General features: G+C 44.8%; 2 protein-coding genes across 12 annotated transcripts in view; one reads left to right on the plus strand and one right to left on the minus strand.

Moving 5' to 3' along the window:
* The window catches only part of LOC120720571, a 914,567-nt gene that overhangs the window by 609,707 nt on the left and 285,591 nt on the right, over window positions 1–19,269 (minus strand). The gene's annotated exons all lie outside the window — the stretch shown is intronic.
* auts2a (activator of transcription and developmental regulator AUTS2 a) overlaps window positions 1–19,269 on the plus strand; it is a 327,329-nt gene that overhangs the window by 139,394 nt on the left and 168,666 nt on the right. For all 11 annotated transcript variants that reach the window (XM_040013088.1, XM_040013079.1, XM_040013071.1 and 8 more), the window contains one exon: window positions 1,620–1,721. In XM_040013088.1, coding sequence (XP_039869022.1) covers window positions 1,620–1,721 — 102 coding nt within the window. The remainder of the gene's footprint in view (window positions 1–1,619; window positions 1,722–19,269) is intronic.

Below are 19,269 nucleotides of genomic sequence, written 5' to 3' on the forward strand. Positions count from 1 at the left end.
TCTTTATTAGATATGTTCTGCAGACATTACGCACAGTTAGATTTGTGTAAGATTTCTGATTTCATGGAGTACTTTGTCTCTGACGAGCCAGAATACAGATGGTGCGATTATGTGGAGCTTTATATGGACTCTGCAGTAAAGATAGTTGATTGATAAAAGACAAATCAGCAGTTCTACTGTGTGTGTGTGTGTGTGCGCGCGCGCGTGTGTGCGTGCGCGTGTGTGTGTGCGTGTGTGTGTGCGCGTGTGTGTGTGTGTGCGCGCGCGCGCGTGTGTGCGTGCGCGTGTGTGTGTGCGTGTGTGTGTGCGCGTGTGTGTGTGCGTGTGTGTGTGTGTGTGTGCGTGTGTGTGTGTGTGTGTGTGTGTTGTCAGCAGGGATGTTACAGGTCAATGTGTTTGGATGAAGGAGCTGTGGACTGGGGCATAAACAACATCCACCGCCCTTTTTTCAAGGATCAGTTCACAGACCGGGCTCGATGAGATATTATTCTCCTTTTCTCTGCAAAAACATGTCGAGTCCCCTCAGAGTAAGTGGCATTTCCAGAAAAACGAGAGAAAATGCGCCCTGTGCTTTGTGAGAATAGAATGTAATTAGCGCTATCACGGTGCAGGGCACTGCTTTGCATGCGCGTGAGCTCGGGCCGACATATAGACTCATCCTTACGGCCCATCAGGCATTCCCAGCGCTGAGACTCTTATCACGTTCAGCACTCTGGTGAATCCACTTGCCTTCTACCCATCATGCAATTCTCCTAAGGAACAGGATTCTTTTCACACAGCTAATGGCTACCAGAAAAGGGAACGTTTTCATTTTAATTACGCGTTCAGCTCGAGGGTTCTTTCGGTATTCCCACACCTTGTGCCCTTTCATCATGCTAAACGATGGCCGATCCTGAAAGGAGAGCTTCAAAAAAGAGCACATGCTGTTTCTATGTCAGCTCCCTCTTGTGTCCCAATCTCGTAGTCCAATTCCTGTACAGTATGTGGGGCACGGCTCTCTGCTTTTCCCATTAGGTGGCAGAACAACTATTTACAAGCCAGCTTTTTATTGGCTTTGAAAGGAAACCTGCGGCATCTGTCTCGTCTCGCAGAAGTAGCCCGGACAACAGTCGCAGGCTCGAGCTGGGAATGTAGACCCCACCTTCTCCCGCTGAGCTTTGTCTCCCAAGAGTCTTTTATTGTTCTCCAGATTTTGAAGGATTCGCACGCTCACAGATAGCCACGCTGTCCTCTTTATTCTTGTCGTTTTGCTGCATCTTGAACAGAGTGTCTAGAGGATGACACTTGCTGAGCTCCTGCTGCCTCAGCATGTGGTGTCTGCTCGGGAAGGACGGTGGCTCCATTTGAAGGTTCTGGAGGGGTCTTTGTCCCTGTTCTCTATTTCGTGGGCTGCGAGGAGTTTCATACTGTGAGATCAGATGGCGTCTATCTTTGGCAAGTGGAGTGATGGCTACCGAGTAGGCTCAGAAACATGACAGATTTACAGAGACAGCACTGCAGCTCCTGCCAGTTCTCACATATTTCTGCACCGGTTTCTGTGGGATGCCGATCCGTGCGCAGCTCTAAAGTGCACGTTAACACTCTGTGTTTTAACCCTTGTTCTCTTTGTGTTTTTGTAGCTGAAGCCAGGGCAGAACAACTGTAAGGACAGCGACAGTGAGAGTGTAAGCGAAGAGTCCAAGCCTTCCTTCAGGAGCAGCTCCAGAGACAGACTGACAGACGTAAGAGCACCACAACGAGCACACCTGCTGCTCGCCGGCTGTCACAGCTCTTTTTATAGAGTGTAACATATTTCCTGCATATATGCAGATGGCCTGGTCATTTAATTACAAGCACATATTAAAAAGGCATTTACCTTGAGCTGTAAAGCTAAGATCTGAATTCCTAGCAGCCTTACAAAATGTTTGTGGTTACTGATAATATTTCTGTTTAAACAGATTAAACCCAGCAGGAACTGTTTATTGCCTTAAAACGCTGTAAAATGAAAGCTGTGCCTGCACTTCCAGTTTATTTCATTACACTTGCACTTTCAAAGAACTGCACTGTATTACTGCAAAGCCAGTTCATGTTGCAGTAGCAGCAGTGTTACAGTTGAAATTTATGTTGCAATGAACCAGCATTTTTCACCCAAACTAAAGGTAAGTTATTATTGGGTTTGACTGATCCAGGCTGGACCTCAGAAAAGCACTTTGTGGTTCTTCTTAAGCACCCAAGTCCAGTCTCTGTTTGCATTTGAAACAAACACACTTACTCTGACATGTTCTTGATGATTAATGCACCCAAAAACGCTCCATATTCATCGTGTGCGAGCTGAAGGCAAGTATAACCTGACAAAAGGACGAGCGGCCGCGTGTCCCTTCGCCCTGCGACATATTCCGAGATGTAAAGCGAGCAGACTCGTGGGACCTCGCTGCCGCACACCCACCCCTGCGCTTTGATTTGTGTGCAGAATCTACAGCAAAGCGATCAGATATGTGGCCATAATTAAAGCTGTCAGTAGGGAGGCGAGCTCGTCTTTGAGAAAGACACGGCCGAACGACTGAAGCAAAACTGATTCTGCGTGTAGCTTTACAGTGCTCGACTGGGCATGAAATGAAATAAGTAATTTGATGTTGACAACAGAAATTGAAATGATATCTGCTGATTTCTGTCTGCACTTTAGTGACAGTGCTGCAGAGTGATGGGACACATTTTGCTTAAACGATGGAGGTTTTAAATCTGCTCACCTGAGATCCGTACGGCCGACACGTGAAAACTATGGCAGCTTTGCCGTGACCTCTAACAACCTCGTGCTGCACCACAGGTTTGAAACAAGAACGTAGAATAAAAGCCAGTTTAGTTCATGTGTAAGTTCTGATTTAATCATGTTTCCTGTTGTCACACAGAATGCTATGAGTCGGTTTCTCATGGTATCGTGTTATTGCTCAGTATCATGAAGAAAAAAGTTGATGTCACTGCAGATTTGAATAAAAGGGCAGGAATCTAGGTAACGCTTTATAATGCAGCCTGCAACTCAGCCTGTAATTAGATGGAATTTCAACACAATTTGTTTGAAATGACAATGTAATTATATTTACCTACAAATATGTAAAGGCAGGCGAACCAGAACGAGGCTTTAACAGGTCAGGTTTTTACAGGAAACAGAGAAATAATTAAACTGTAACTAAATGTAATTAACGTGATGTTGTGTCTAATTTCACGGTAATTTTTCAGAAAAGCAATATTGCACCATCAATATGTAAACATACGTGGCTCAGAGTGGAATAATCTGTCCTTTTTACGTAGTAGTTCAAAGTGCAGTATGCTGACGTCCATGATGGAAATCCTAATATTCGGCTGTTCTTTTATTTTACAGTGTAACTGTGATAACGACTGCTCCTTACCAACTTACAATAAAGTAAATCAAAATATGCCGGCCTGTGTGATCTTACAATGACTGAGGTGAACTTCTTTTCTTTCATTATCGCTGTTTAAACATCACTTTCAAAGGAGCGCACAAAACCCAGACGTTAGGACAGATTACGCTGTTCCATAATATGGCCTGCCCCCCCACAAAGATCTGCAATCTTTACTAAAAGATTATGTACTTATGCAATCCTTAATTTCAGTCTGCAATAAACTTTATCGTGCAGTACAGTCATTTGTTCCCTGTAAAAGTCCTGATTCGTTGCCTCCTTATTCTAGTTCACCTCCATTTAAGTATTTGCATGGAAACATAATCATGTTGTAATTTCAAATAAATGATGGAGATTCCATTCAATGAGTCATAAATCGCTGTTCCCAGTACGATCTGTCTCGACTTCAGTGGGTAAACACTTTGCTCCGTCACTGGGATGATGTGCACTGCACACTGTGTTAGGGTCCACCTTTGTTTTTCAGCGACTTCTAAGAGCCATTGAATTTAATTCAATTGTATTTAGATATATGAAATAAGCCCTCGAAGTAAATATCATGAGAGGTGTTAGCATATGTGTATTTTATTGGAACTAAATTAAAAATGATGTTCCCAGTTTGTTTGTCGTTGCATCTTCTCATGTAGGAACCGTGTGCTTTGCTGCAGCGCTGCTTCCCACTGCTTCATCACAGCAGACTGAGCGTGTCCCAGACGATGTGCCGAAAGCCGGGCTGAATAAAGACCCCCACGTCACCTTAGTCCAGACCTTCCCAAAGTGGGGGGCCCGCCCACAGAGCCATTGCAGGGGGGGGCGCGGTATGAAAAGAGGGGGGGGGGACAAAACGCTTGGACACAGTTAGCACGGGGCGCCCACAGAAACGCAAAGCAGGAGATGAAGCATCGCTGAATATGTTTCCAAAGACTAGAAAATATGGTGAAGCAAATCTTCCCTTTGGCTTCACCTGCACAAGTGCTGAGGTAGGTCTCCCTGCAGGGTTGGTTTTCCCTGCGTCGGGAGCAGCGCTGGGCCGTTCAAGTCACAGACAAACAGGATCCCACAGCTGTTTATGTTTTTAAACCCATTTTGCACAGAGAGGTGTTTTTTGAAAAGTGTATTGATCACAATGTTGAACATTATTACACAGGAAAAAAAACAGCTACACGTAAAATAATCCCACGGTGACGCCTCTGCCTTTGTAAATGGAGGGACAGTGACTGCGTGTAAAACCTGCAGACAGTCAGATTAACAGTATTTTGTCTCTTTCATTCTGCATTTCATCTCATGTAAACGTGGCGCACAGCATGATGTGAAAAAAGGCGCATACCTTTGACGCTGCGTGACCAACTCTGTGTTCCTCGTCCACACGTAAACGCAAAAAATGAGTTTTAAAAAATCTCCGTTTTCGGTGATTCGAAACGCCGTTTACGTGGACGAAACAGCTGCGTGTTCAAAAATCCCCGTGTAGGTGCGGACGTAGCATAAAAGAGTTAGTAGTTTATTTTATTACTACCTGTAATTTATTGCAGGTTACTTGTATTTGCTTAATTGTTTACTAAATGTTTGAGGTGTGAAAGAAACCGCAATGGAGCAAAAGATGGGCGTGTGTGGTTGGAGGATGTGTTCGTGAATGTGGGGAAAACATTTTTTTGGAAAACAAAGGGGGGCCCAGCAGAAAAAGTTTGGGAACCACTGCCTTAGTCGGTCACACAACAGGGTCTTCACCTCCTGTCCCCACGTGCTTCTTCAGACTTTTTGCCATAGTGACAGTATGACAGACTGACAGAATGATTTAAAATGGTAAATTTACTTGTTAATGTTATTAAAAGTTACTAGCAAAGCTGAATGCCTGCAGCTCGCTCGTCCGTTGCTACAGAAGTCTGTGTATGAAACGTGGCACCACGCACTGAATCTGGACTGCTCGCGCGGTCCTGCTGCACAGAGGCTCCATTGCAATGTGAAAACAAAGACAAAGCATCTAAGTCACTCATTAGTATCAGGGAGCAGTGTGAGACATGAGCTCGCTTTGACCCCAACTGTTCATTAGACCAACAGTTCGCTAATGATATTTGCTGTAGCACTCCCTTCCCCTCACGGAGGGACTTCGCTCCGATGAAGCAGATGAACTGAGTTTGCCGACCTGGCGCTGGCTGGCAGGGAGATGGAGGCCAGAGGAGGTCAGGCCTGGCAGCCTTTACTCTCCCGCTCGCCTTCCCTCCTCACTCCATCCTGCCAGCTCATTAAGGCCTACAAATGGCACATCAGCTCGGCCGTGTTTGCCTCAGCCCCAAACCCCAGCTAAATTGGCAGGCTTAGCTGCGTTTGCTCTGAAGCTCCGGGTTCCCTTTTGGGTTTGTTTGAAGCCGACATGGCAACTAACCCCCACATCCCCCACCGCACCCCACCCCTTCAGTCTGGGTGGCAGGCATTCAGGCAGGCAGCAGTCCTGAGCAGAGGGAGTTTGCTGGATCGGGGAGGGCAGGGAGCTCTGGATGAATCACTCCCGTTTAGTCTCTGCGGCAAGGGGTGAAATGCCATCATTACCCGGCTGCCTATCAAATAAATTGGCAATTACGGGCCTGGGATTGCGAGTAAACAGCATGTTACTCCATTTTTTCCCCACCCAAGGCTCTTGATGAGAGGCGGGTGCAGTAGAGAGGAGTTGCGCAGTACTGGGTCAGAGCCCGCCAGTCAGCATTAGCCAGCTTGATGAGAGACACAAGAGGGAGACTGTAATGAATGCACCCCTATATTTCAGTCAGCCAAGCTTCCTGTTGCGTCCCGCATCAGCTGCATTTCTCAGTGAATTCTGTCACATTGTAACAGAGCAGTGCACTCCAGCCCTTTGGATACCTTTGCCCTGTGTTGTTGTTATATAGGGCAGCGATTTGTGTATGTTGTAACACTACTGCTGAGAGACCAGCAGTAGTGTTACTGGCTCCATTGCAGTGAAATACATTTCAGGCAGTTTTTCTGACTGAAATGAAAATGTGAAAAATTGCGGGTTCTCAAACCCCGGCCTGTCTCCGCCTTGAAGGTTTTCTTTAAGTGAGCTCTTTGAAAGTTGTTTTTAATGAAACATCTGGAAGTGATATTGTTAAAAGTCGAGCACACAGTCTCCCCGAGCTTTTGAAGCGGTTTCAGTCCAAACATAGCTGAAGTTTCTCTTACAGCTAGTAAAGCTGAACTCCGTTATTACTGGCTCTCCGACCAAAGTGCGGCGGCCTGTTTGGAATCCCGCATGCATGTGGTGAAACCATTTCAAACGCTCAAATTACAGCTTTTGGAAACCGATCAATGTCATAAAGCGTGCTTGTTGTTGTAAAGATCACTATTATGATTAGATTTGCTGCACCGTGTTTCGTCCTTGACCCTGCAGTGAGGCCTTTTCCCTTTGAGCTCGCTGACCAAGTTAACTGCTTATGTAATGCGACCGGACCCGTCTGTCCGTCCCACCTCCTCAGTACATTCTCCAATTATTTCCTGACACTCTGATGTAAATGAGGTCACAGTCCCCCTACATGTCCAGATATGCTGGCCAATTTGCTCCAACACAGAACTTGTAATTGCTTGCATCAATTATCTGTCTCTCTGTCTGCCGCTCGATAATTTGAAATGTTTCTTATTAGAGACAAGCATTTAGATATGGAAGTTGGAATGTTGTACCTATAATTAGCTCATTATCCTGGGATCGTACTCGGAGGCTTCGGCGTGTGCGTAGTGATGCTGTGAAGTGCAGTGCAGGGACCTTTTCGACTCTTTAAAGGCGTCTCTTACAGACACTGTATTTCCTGTAATCCAGATTGTGAAGAACAGCAGCAGAATAGATGTAGCTGTACTTTGGGCGCCGATAGGAAAACACACTCGTCCCATTTATATGGACAAAAAGAAAATATTTCAGGACTTTTTAAATGCACAGATTCAGCAGCTTTCGATTGAGTAATCTGAACAATGACGAGCCGAGATGCACGAGAGATGTTTTACCGTTAGACCTAAATATCATCTGCTTCAATGATCATAACGATAATATGAAATAGAAGCTTTTAACAGGACTGTTCAGGCCATCTGGGCTTTAATACAAAAGTGTCTTCATGTCCACAATCAGAGCCTCCTGCCTTATTTTTCTTTTTCTGTCGGGTTTGTTGGCTCAAACGCAGCTTGGCAGAGGATTTAGACATCACTTGATTTGTCTGCTTCTACATCGCCCTGATAGGCTCTCTCCCAGGAAGTGCTCTTCCCTTTGTTGTTCTTTCTTCTCATTCACGCGGGCAGATTATGACACTTTGTGACGTTGCAGTCTGGCAAAATTATCATGCGCCTCCATCGCCCTGCCAATTCCTGGCAGCCGAATGTCCGTCAGGGACCAGTGAGAGGTGCGTCTCTGCGAGCGCTGAGGGCACAGCAGCCTCTCTGCCTACATTTACAAGAGTTTAGCTCTGCCACATCTCCTCTTAAGAAATATAATTAAAATGAGAGATGCACAATGGTGCGTCGCTCATTGTCTGAGCAGCCCTCGGGTGGAGAATACACAGCGCTTTGATAATGCTTTACTGCTCCCAGAGGCATCAACAGAAAAATCAGAGAAGCATTGTGACCTTTGCTGTAAATATATTCCTGTAAATCCAAAGTAAGGCGCTTTAATTGCTGAAAGTGACACGGAGAGATGTCGGTGTGGTAGCAAACTGTTGGCTTATCCTGACTGAATGCAGTCTTTCACTGCTGTGGATGATAAATCTATTCTCATGGAAGATTAATGGACTGGAGAAGTGGTGTTGAATGTCATTGTTGAAGGTTGAAAGTATCGAGCGCCTGAATCCTATCCATATGTTTTCAGGAATGACATAAATAGGCTCAGCCGGAATCCATTTTGACTTATCAAGCTTAAACCAGTGCCAGAGCCATGCGATACTTGCCAAGTATTCAGGCTCTGAGGCGTCCAATAACAAATCCTATTCCACATAATTTGAACTGAAATTGGCTATGGCTATGCGCTGCCACCCTGTTTTTGCTTTTGCAGTGCATCCCGCTGCTCTTGGCTACATATTACTTCCGCATTCCCTGCAACCCGACCCTGTAGCCCCAATTTTTTATGTCATCCCCAGCTCTGGTGAGGGAGTCTCTCCTCTCTTTGTTCCAGCCTTTTCAGTGCGGAGGCTGTTCCGGTGGGGTAAGTTGAATAAGTGAAGCCCGGAGGAATCTCTACAAAGGTCTCACTCTGATTGGATGCATGCAGAGCCCAAGGAGAGAGCGCCGGTTGCCATAGCAATGAGAGCAATGTAGGAACTGGCTGCATGAAGGAGAAAAAGGGAAGTGGTGCTTTCTTTTGTGATGGGAGGTCTTCATCGACTGGCATTTCTTTTTATAAGCACACACTGGCCAACGCGCATGTAAACACAAATATGCAAAGGCTCACAAACAGCACTACATGCACCTTTTTTACCCCCCACCCAAGGAGAAGCCGAGCAAGAGTGTGTACTTGAATCACAGTGGCCTGGTAGGGGTGTGCTCGCACCCAAGCTGGGAACCAGAGAAAACACAATCAAACGCACTGGGAGTCCAAGACCATCTCTCCCTCATGACTGGCCATTCATTGCTCATCACTTACTCCTCTGTGCCAGCGAGGCTCATCATAACAGCTTTAAACAAAGACGTGATGAAAACGCCTCTTTATTTTTCTGTACCGCTTCGTGTGCAGCTTTCAGCTTTAGATCAGCGGTCCCCAACCTTTGTTGCGCCGCAGACCGGTTTATGTCCGACAGTAAAATAAAACCAGTTCTGGTACCAAGATTCATTCATAGCAGACCCAGGGAAACAGAGTTAGCGATAAAAGCGATAACAAAATAATGATACAAACCCTGAAAACATTAAATTTCACACCCGAGCCTCAAAACTCGCGGCCCGGTACTGGTCCATGCCCCGGGGGTTGGAGACCGCTGCTTTAGACGAATTCAGTTAAACCAGCAGTCTCCAACCTTTGTTGCGCCACGGACCGGTTTATGCCCGACAATATTTTCATGGACCGGCCTTTAAGGTGTCGCGGAAAAATGCAACAAAATAAAACTAGTACTGGTATCGAAAAAAAGAAATTTATTCATAACACACGTGAAAAGACCCAGGAGAACCGAGTTAACGATAAAAACGATAACAAAATAACGCTGAAAACCGATAAAAACCCTGAAAACCAGACATTTCACACCTGAGCCTCAACTCTCGCGGCCCGGTACCAAACGACTCAGGCCCGGGGGTTGGGGACCGCTGAGTTAAACCATTCAAAGTTCTGAGGTCTGCCGTATCTGTGAGCTAAACTGAATGTAAAAGTACCCGGGGAGTCCCCAGCAAACTTAACCCGTGTATCATTGAAGTGTGGCTGATCGGATTGATGATTGATGATTGGAAAGCTACACGCCTTTCGGAAATGATTGACAAACTGGGGGGGGGGCAAAAAAGCTTCACTGATGCTTTGATCCTTTCACGTGTTATCATTCCTGAAAGAAGTAAATGACGTACAGGTTGGGGATGCTACTCCTGTGCAGCATTGCTTCTGTGCTTGTTGGTTCATTAGTTGGGTTTTGCTTTAAATTGGTGAAGGCTTCAGTAACAGTGGCTAACGTGGATACGCAGAGACAAACAAAGAAAAGGGTTAAACCACTTGGAGAATAATAATCATTCTACGACTGTTGGAAGGAAAAACACTTACAGGAAATGCTTCTCATCAAAAGACTCAATCAAATGATGTGAATGAATTCTCTGGTTTTCAGTTTCAGAACTTGATCCCAATGAACGGTGCAAACACAGCTTTGTAAAGCCATTTTCTGTACAGGGATGTTGTCAACAGTGCCGCAGTTATTTCGGTGGTTATGCCTGTTATGTACAGTGGAAAACATGTCATTTGAAAAAACGACACTACTTACACGATCAAAAATACTTCAAAATACTAGAGAAGTGTTTCAGAGCACAGAATGACGGCGTCTCAAAGCAATATCGTGTTTTTCTTGGCAGGTGTCAGAGCCACGCTTCATCCCGTGTGCCGGAGAAGGTTTATTCTCTTATTGAAGACCTCTGTGACTGACAGCGCGACTGTCAGACATCGGATGTCACTCCACATCTATTTCTAAAGCTAGTGCAATTTCCCTTAACCCACAAAACAACAGTGCCATCAACAAATAAGCAAATAGATGCTGTAGATAGATGGACAGACACATATATGGACCAAGGAAGGCACCAAGACAGTGCTCCTGGAATTACAGTTGGAGAAGATTATTCCAGAGACATTATTTCCCTCAAGTCGTGGGCTTAAGTCAAATTTGGAAGAGAAATGAAATTGCCAGCAGTGAAAAACCAGACTAGGTAGGAGTTCATGAGCAGAGAAATAACATTTTCATTTGTTTCTGCCCCAGTGGGAGACGAGCAGCCTTTCAGTAAATAGAGACAGCTATGAGAAATGATTTTTTTGGTCGGTGGGATATTGTTTTAACGTGCACTTATCCATCTGCAATCTAGATGTCAGGCCCCAGGAATCCGCAGAATGGCCATTCTACTGTTGTCTTTATGACACGCAAGTGCTGGCCTCGTCTCGCCTCCGATTGTCTCCCTTAGTGTCCCGTTTCCACTGTAGCTTTGGTCTCGTATGTGGTCTTTTTTTAAAGCCCGCTTTGTTAAGAGCGACCAGCTGATGCTTCTCTTTGGAATTCTGGAGTTTTGCTGGGAATTGAAATGAAAAATCCAGTCCTGGCTTCTCAGACAGTCATCTCTCTGTGCCCAGCCTGGATATTGTGAGTGTAGCTGCATCATTGTTATTTTCCCTGCAATAATAATCAGAAAGCATGCTGCATTTTTAAAAGATTGGCAGAAAGCGCTGCTTTAAGCAGTCGTTCCTCTTTGTGTGTTGTGTGTGTTGTGTAGTCCAGTTTGCCTGAGGTTGTGATGTGTCACCCTCTGCTCTCCCGTTGTTGTTGTCACATGCATTTACACTTTGACAATAACTTGATACATTTCTTTTCATAATTGCAGTAAAGTGACTTTTGCCCAACAGTGTAGATGCACTTGGAAAAATGGCCACGCTGTGTTATCGAGGTTCAGTGTTATTGTTGTTATTGTTATTGTCTTGTTTCTAAGAGATTTTCAGCGGATTATTATGGGATTACTTTCACTTTGATAAACTGCAGCTGTCAACTTTTGTTACCTGTCTGATCAGTGAAAATGTTTCTATATTCTACGGCATTGTAGTTATTTATACGGTGCATTACAATCTGAGATTAATTTGCAGAAGAAAAGCTTTGATCCACAGCTGTCAGCAGCGATGTTCTCCCAGGTGATTACGTCTCCTTCCTGTCGTGCACTGTCAGCAGTACATAAAGGACTCGTCACATGGCACATTCTGATTATTATTGATATTGAAAGTGGAATTGAATAAATGTGTGCGGTAATAAGATTAGGGTTTCCCAAGAGGCACGTGTCCCCTGCTGCATTTGTTCCTGAAGAGGCTTGGCGATCGTTTTCAGAGGCTTGTTTTTCATTCAAGCAAATTTCCATTTCAAACAGCGCAGTACCTACATCGAAACAAACCCCAGAAACGAACATGGTTGGCCGTCTTAAATGGAACAACAGTGATCTAACTGTGAAGAAGGGTGAAACTGCACTGGAGCTATTTGTTTTGCATTATCAGAATTTTGCTCCACGTTGCTTTGCATATGCAATATCTGTCAATCCTGCCACGACATATTACAAATGTCCTCCACAGCAGTATGAGAGATGTGTCTCCATCTTCTTTCCACATTAACTGCTGCGATTAGCCCTCATGGAAGAATTTGTAAAATAATATAAGGACCAGGGTCTGTCTTCACTTTGCATTAGTGTTAGAAAGCTTACTCTGCTTAAAGTTTCCGATCGTAGGAGACGATATCGTCATGTCGCAACGTTACATGTTCAGCAAAAGGCTTTAAGCAGAGCGCTTGCATATGAAATGACGTGTGTGCACGCTGTGCATTTGTAAAATCTCTGGTAAACCAATTAGACAATCTGCCTCGGACTTGTTCGAAAGGAGTCACATCAGCTGTGTTTGGGTAGCAGTAAGGTCATAGGGCAGTGAATGGGCGCGTAGTACAGGGGATTGGATGGGATTAACCTTGGCCTGCCCCTTTGGCCCCGGGCCCAGGCGGCCCAGGAAGAGTGGAATTAGCCAAGCCAGGCAGGGCCATCTGATTCCAAGCCCTCATCCAATTACTGCCTTATCTCTCGGCCAAATGAGATCAATGCATGGAGGGCCAGGAGACCTGGCAGCCTGGTGAAGGTGCGATAATCAGTAGTAGGGAGCATGGCACTTAACTCCCTTGTGTCCCTGAAAGAGCCAGAGCGTGTGTTCGCAGCACCATTCACTGCCGTTAGCTCCTGGTGCCTGCTGGTGCCTGACCTACACTTTGCATAAGGACAACCTGGTGTGGTGCATTTAGGCTTCTTGGCTTTTTGCATTCGAGTGCTGCACTTAGGGAGGTGAACGATGTGCATAATTACAGTTTTGCCTCTTATCCTCGGTGAATCTACTCTGCAGATTACGCTGGCTAAAAGGTGCTAGTAGAGAGGAGGAAAGATGCATAATTGCTTTTTACATGTGCGCCATATAAAAGGCACTTTTAAGCGCTTTACTCTGGCCTAATAGAGTCCACTGTTATTTCTTCTGTCAATTAGTTTGGAAAACAAATGTTTGACGTTTGCTGGTGTAATTATAAAAAGAATTAACCTGTTGTGCAATAAAAGCAGGCAGTTGTGCTCCGCGCCAGCGCTTCTTGAGATGGAGTTGAAGCTGAATGAGATTCTCCAGTAGTTTAATTTCATTAATTGTTTTCTTGTGTTCTCATTCAGTAATGGTAAAATACTGTTTGTAGACACCAAACCTTTCATCAAAAATGACGAAATCACGTTTTCCTTTAAAGCTGCACAAGCAGATCCACGTGGAGGGCAGGTTTTCTTTCACAAATATATCATCGAAATGAAAGTTTTGGCCGAGTCTTTATATGATCTAAAGCTCTTTATATTTATTTCTGGTACTTTTGCCATGCTAGTGATTGTATTGCACCACTGGTGTGTCCCACAGCCATCTGGAGGACCATTCTGTGCTCACAGTATGGCCGGTGAGGGAGCCATTCTGGTGAATTTATGTTTGACTGTTTCTTCTCATGCTTGTGTTCTGGGCACGCGTATCCATTGGAGAGCAATAGGTAGCTCTGAAAGAGTGCCTGTCCTCAGCTGCGGCCCTGCGATTGTACATCTGTATCTGCCCTGCAGACCTCCTCCTCCCACCTGTCCCCGACTGCGTCTACTCTCTTCAGCCCAGTTGAATTAAAGTCCTCTTAAATTCACCGCAGCAGACCAGCCGCAGAGGGAAAGCTGGCATCACAGGGGCCCTCTGACAATCAGCACCCGGCTAGAAAGCACTAATGAGCGCTGGGAGGAGACAGACAGTGTTGGCGGCCTGCATAAAGGCAGCAGCGGCAGTGGCGGGGGGTGTTAGGGAGGGAGGCGGCGGGCTGGCGCGTTGCTGGGATGGGTCCGGCACAGCCCTGACTAGATTAGCTTCCAGGGGGCAGAGCTGCAGTCAGTTTTGGAAAATATCACAGCCCATTAGTTAGGAGCAATGAAATGGAGTCAACTTCTGGGACTCCATTAGGCACGCTGCGCTTAGGCAGACAGCGTCCCTCGGTGTGATGTTGCTATTCTGGAAGGATTGAGCACAGAGATATAATTGGACTGGGGAAATCAAGCAAGTTTCAGTAGTCCTGGTGGGGCTCTCAGACAGAAAATGAGAACACAGGCCTTTGTATTTTCTCTCCCTGTTAGCTTTGCAGGGTTTTGAGAAACACGAGTGAAAAGGCAGCCAGTGTTCTCGTTCCTCTCTGCCTGCACCCTCCTTCTGCTTTGCTTATTGGATTTTACCATCTGCTTTAAATTCATTTTTTCTTTATTCCAGGCTCCAGCTCCGGCTAACCCTAAGCTAAACAATATGCATTTATTCATCCGTGCTTTTCTCTAAGCATTGATGAGGCTGAGGATTGTGCTTGATAATAAACACGGCTTAGTCTAACACAGGCTGCTTGCTAAGCCTCACAAGGCTGTTTACTGGAGATCAGCGCCAGCTAACTCCATTAGTTTGGAGTATACAATAGCACTGCCCAAGCATATTTTCTTTCTTCCCTGATGTGACCTCCTTCTGGATAGCCAGCTCACATTTTGGTTCTTTAGGCAGAACTCAGATGTAGATGGAGCAGACAGGCCTCAGTGCTTCAGGTAATTGATGTGCAGTTTTTAGCACCATCCTGGGAGATTTTCATCCCTCCAATTTCTAGTGGGCATGCATCACTTGGTTTGCCCAGAACGCTTGATAAACTCTGTCCTAAATAAAGGACATTTTGCCAATTCTCAGAGTTAATATACTTCACAGTCGCAGTCCATCATGTTCTTCTCGTGCTTTCGGTTTAGTGGCGGGTGAATAATGAGATTCTGATGGTGGTGACCGTTTGCTGCCTCGTAACAGTGTAACAGTAACACGGTGGCCAGTGCGTTAATGCTGTGAGGACCCTGGTGTCGAATAATAACACGTACACAGGGATTTTTGAAATGTTTGGGCCTTTCGTCCACATGTAAATGCCGTTTGGGTCACTGAAAACTGCGATTTTTAAAAACTCCTGCCAGGGTGTTTTTGCGTTTAGGTGTGGACGAGGAAAACATAGATCTACTCACGCAAAGGTGTGCGCCACGTTAGAGATTAGTTTCTACAATAAAAAAATATTGTTGCTGTTAATCTGACTGTTTTTACACACTTACATATACACACACAGTTACTAGGGGTGCAACGATACACAAAATTCACGGTTCGGTTCGGTACTTTGGTGTCACGGTTCGATATTTTTTCGTTACAAAAAAATGTTCATGCTTTTTTAATTTGTCATTTATTAAAATTATAAATATATATTTTAACTCAAAAGTACAGTTTTTAAATTTAATGTTGCTGAAACAACAAAGTAATAAAATAATAAATCTATCTGATGGAGAAATCACTCATCGTTGGAAAAGAGAGTTTATTACAGAGAAATGGCTCTTTCCAAAATAAAAGCTATACTATACGCTTCTTCTGGGCTATATTCTCAGCAGCATATTAAACATATCAGGTCCCCATAAGGAGAATCATGTGCTAACGGCTGTCTAAATGACTCGGGTAAAGTTTGTAGCATGCGTGCTTGTTGTTTTTGTCTGCTTCCACTTGTCTTTGCACTAGGATGATGTCGGAGTAAATGTGCAGTCATATTCGTTGTGTTCCCACTAGTGCTGTCAGCGTTAATCTGAAAAGACGTTAACGCCACAACACGGCAAATCTCCGTTAACGAGCTACCGTGGATCGCCCCGTGCGTGGGGCTGGACGGCCAACACGTTAACGAGCTAACTGCGCTAACACACTAGTTCCCACCCATGTAATTGAGCATTGCATGGCACATCCGACATACTGTTTTACTTTAGTCCATGACGCGCTTACCTTCAGGGTCATACGTCACATGAAGACCAAAATAGTTCCAAACGCCAGATCTGAATGAGGGTGGGGGAGGTTCAATTTGCCATGTTGCAACGAGAGCTTAACTTCTGTCTCGCTAGCTTGCGCTGCGCTCAGTGAATCTGCGTTCGACTACTCCGCCTAGGCTGCACTGTCGAGCGCAGATCCACTGAGCGCTCAACACAGACAGCATCGTCAGAAGGAAAGTTGATAATTAAAAATGTTGTATTGTTCGATACATATGCGTACCGAACCGAAAGCACTGTATCGAACGGTTCAATATCGATACGAGTATCATTGCGCCCCTAACAGTTACTGTCCATTTACAACGACAGACTGAACTTCGCCATTCATACTGTTAAGCCTTTAATCAGGTGCTGTGAAGACTTTGAAGGGATCGGTAGACACGATCTGTCCATTTAGTGTAACTGGTTTTGTGATTGATGAGCACAATTAAAGGTCGCAGGGAGACGTTCATTAAAACAAGCTTGTTTTTTCTTTTTTGGTGGTTTAACGTGGAATCATGGCTCTCAGCACTGAGAAGCTGAAGGATGATAATATATGATTCACTGTGATGGTCCTTGACAGATGGACTGTGCCGCATCTTTTTGCCTCAGCTCTTTGTCCTTTTCTCTTCGCAGACTATATGCCCGTAGCAGGAGAGTGTTGACATTTGCGCACCTCTTGGGAACGCATCACTGTGAATGTTATCAGCACCTTAAAGACAGCCCTCAGCCCTCATACATCCCTAGTAGGTGCTTTCAGCCGGTACCTCAAAGGGCACACCCGGCCTCAACCTTCCACCCCTGACCTGTCTGGCAGGGTAAAGAAAGAGCACCTAACGGCTTCTTTGATGGTTAAGGAGGGTTGTAAAGAATGGGTGAAATGGAGGGTAAAAAGGGTGCCCGCCATTTGAAATGTCTCCACTGAGATCTAATCAGGTTACAGCGGCTGTGCCCCTTTTAAAGTAGCAACACGACATTGCTGCTGGCAGCCTCTCTGGAGTCCAGACCTCACAGGGCTTCTTATGTCAGCCCCCTTCTCCCTGAATGAGCAGCCCTCTGGAACACATCATCCACCTCAGTCCGAGCTCTGGATTTATTCCCCCCCCACAAAGCTGCCTTGACAGGTTTGTTATCTGTTCACCCGGTCGGCAAGCCCCGGAGAGACGCGGCACTGGCAGTTAGGAAAGGGGAATGCTGCGGGAGAAGCAGGGCAAGTAAATGTCAAGTGAACCGCCAGAGATGGATATTATAGCTTCTGGGGACCGCAGAGAGAGCGGGGGAGGGATCTTTCCTGTATGTTTTGCCGTCTACCTCTGTAGGTGGCGGTCTTTACTGAATTTGCTTTTCAGTTCCCAGACAGAGCCCTTCTTATGTGCAGGATACAGCGATGCTGCACACCACATATATCACCACGAGTAACGTGATAACAAATGCTCAAGAGCAAAATACTGTGAGAAGAAGAAGTTGCATGACCATCTGTTCACAACCATGTTTTAACCACATTAGTTGTTATTGTTAAAGAGAGAGAGAGAGGGATGCATCTGATTAGCGACTGTGTCCAACTGCAGCTCTGTTTTACAAGGAAACAACATCCGTCACACTGTGACTCGTTTTGACCAGGGTCAGAGCATCGCTTTTATTAGCTCGATGAATAAACGTGGAGACGTCGGTCTCATCAGCACAGTGGCTGTTGTGTAGTGCTTTATTTAATGAACCAAAAATAAAACAGAAATGCTCATTTTTACTTATCTGGCAGCGACTCTAATTTGAAATGGAAACAATAAGTTTATAAATGTATCTAAAGTGTAACACAAACCTGCTGTATTCACAGACACATGTTCCAAAGATGTTATGCTGACGTTTGTTTCATTCGCTGTTGTTATTAAAAACAAAGATTCTGTTCCTGTGACTCACTTCCCCTCCAACTACACAAACTTGATTTCATAATAAAAACCAGAACTCTCTCTCTAAAGCGACTAGTGTGAAAAGTGTGTGAAATGACATTCATAATCAGTTTAACTGCAGACATGTGACGCACAGACAGCAGTCTTATTTCATGAGCGTGGAATCGTGAGGGTCTGTGTGGGTGTCGTGCTGCTCGGAGACGCCAACAATCGAACATTTTATATATGAAAAATAGCTGCCAAGATGTAAGCTACTTTCTGTTGTTTTAATATATGTAAGCTAACAGTCAGAGGTAAAACTTTTAATAATAAGAGGCTGAAATCTGAATTCCCATCATCCACAGAGGGTTCGTTACACCCAGCATTCCTGCATCTCATTTGGATTTTTTTGTTTATTTATTTATTTTTCTGCCTGTGGATGATGTTTGTCAACATGCTGAGCAGTTCCAGGTTTCTAACTAAAATGATAAATTTCAGCTTTATTTATGTTTGTGTCACAATAGATTCACAGAAATAAGATAAACTGCACCTCTGGATTTGGAATGCTCTCCGTGCTCTCTGGAGGTTTTCCGATTCATTTTCAGCTCAGCATTCCTTTCAGTCCGTTTGTACCTGACCATTATAAGAGAAATGTTTGTTTAAGTCACTTAACAGTGACCCGTGAATCATTAAAGCATAATCAAAGCACCTAAAGACTACCTGAGATATGCATCTAGTCCTCCAGCTGATCCAACTACTTTTCTCCAAAGCCTCATCAGAAAAGGAATCTCTTGTCAAACGAGATGAACATGGAAAAGTACGATCAGATTTGGATCCACCATCTGGAAAGCATCTGATTGGCAACAGCTTAAAGATCCCAAACGCACTGCACTAAAAGCATACCTGGGTAAACCCCCCCACAGAGGAGCACTATTAGTCACAGACCTCCACATTATTGGATCCGTATGGAATCGTCTTGGCCGAGTAAAGAACAAAAGCTGGTCAACATCTGAAAAGAGCTTTGAGATCTGCTGTAAGAGAACTATTCCTGAAGAGTTCAGGCAGTCATGTATCCGTGTTTCTCTGGTTCTCTTATTGTTCAATTGCAGGGATGACACTATAACAATTATTCCTGAAATGGGAATGACTTTCCTCAGAAAGGCTGTTCGATATAACGATATATATCGTTTCATCATGTCGCAAAATAAACTGTTTACAGCAATATTTTTTCATCGTAGTGTCTATATTAATTTATTAAAGTTCTCTTTCTCTTATATTTAATATAACCACACTACGGACAGACAAGCGCCTGTTTTTATGCGTTGTCGTTAGCAACAACGACGGTAACATAATCGCGTGTCCGCTTGTTTATGTTCCACATAAACCTTTCACAATAAAGCTCAAGATCCTGTTGAGACTTTTCAAAATAAACTGAATCACGTGAAAGAGCA

This window comes from Simochromis diagramma, unplaced genomic scaffold (genome assembly GCF_900408965.1).
Source record: "Simochromis diagramma unplaced genomic scaffold, fSimDia1.1 OVJJ01000123.1, whole genome shotgun sequence".
NCBI lineage: Eukaryota > Metazoa > Chordata > Actinopteri > Cichliformes > Cichlidae > Simochromis > Simochromis diagramma.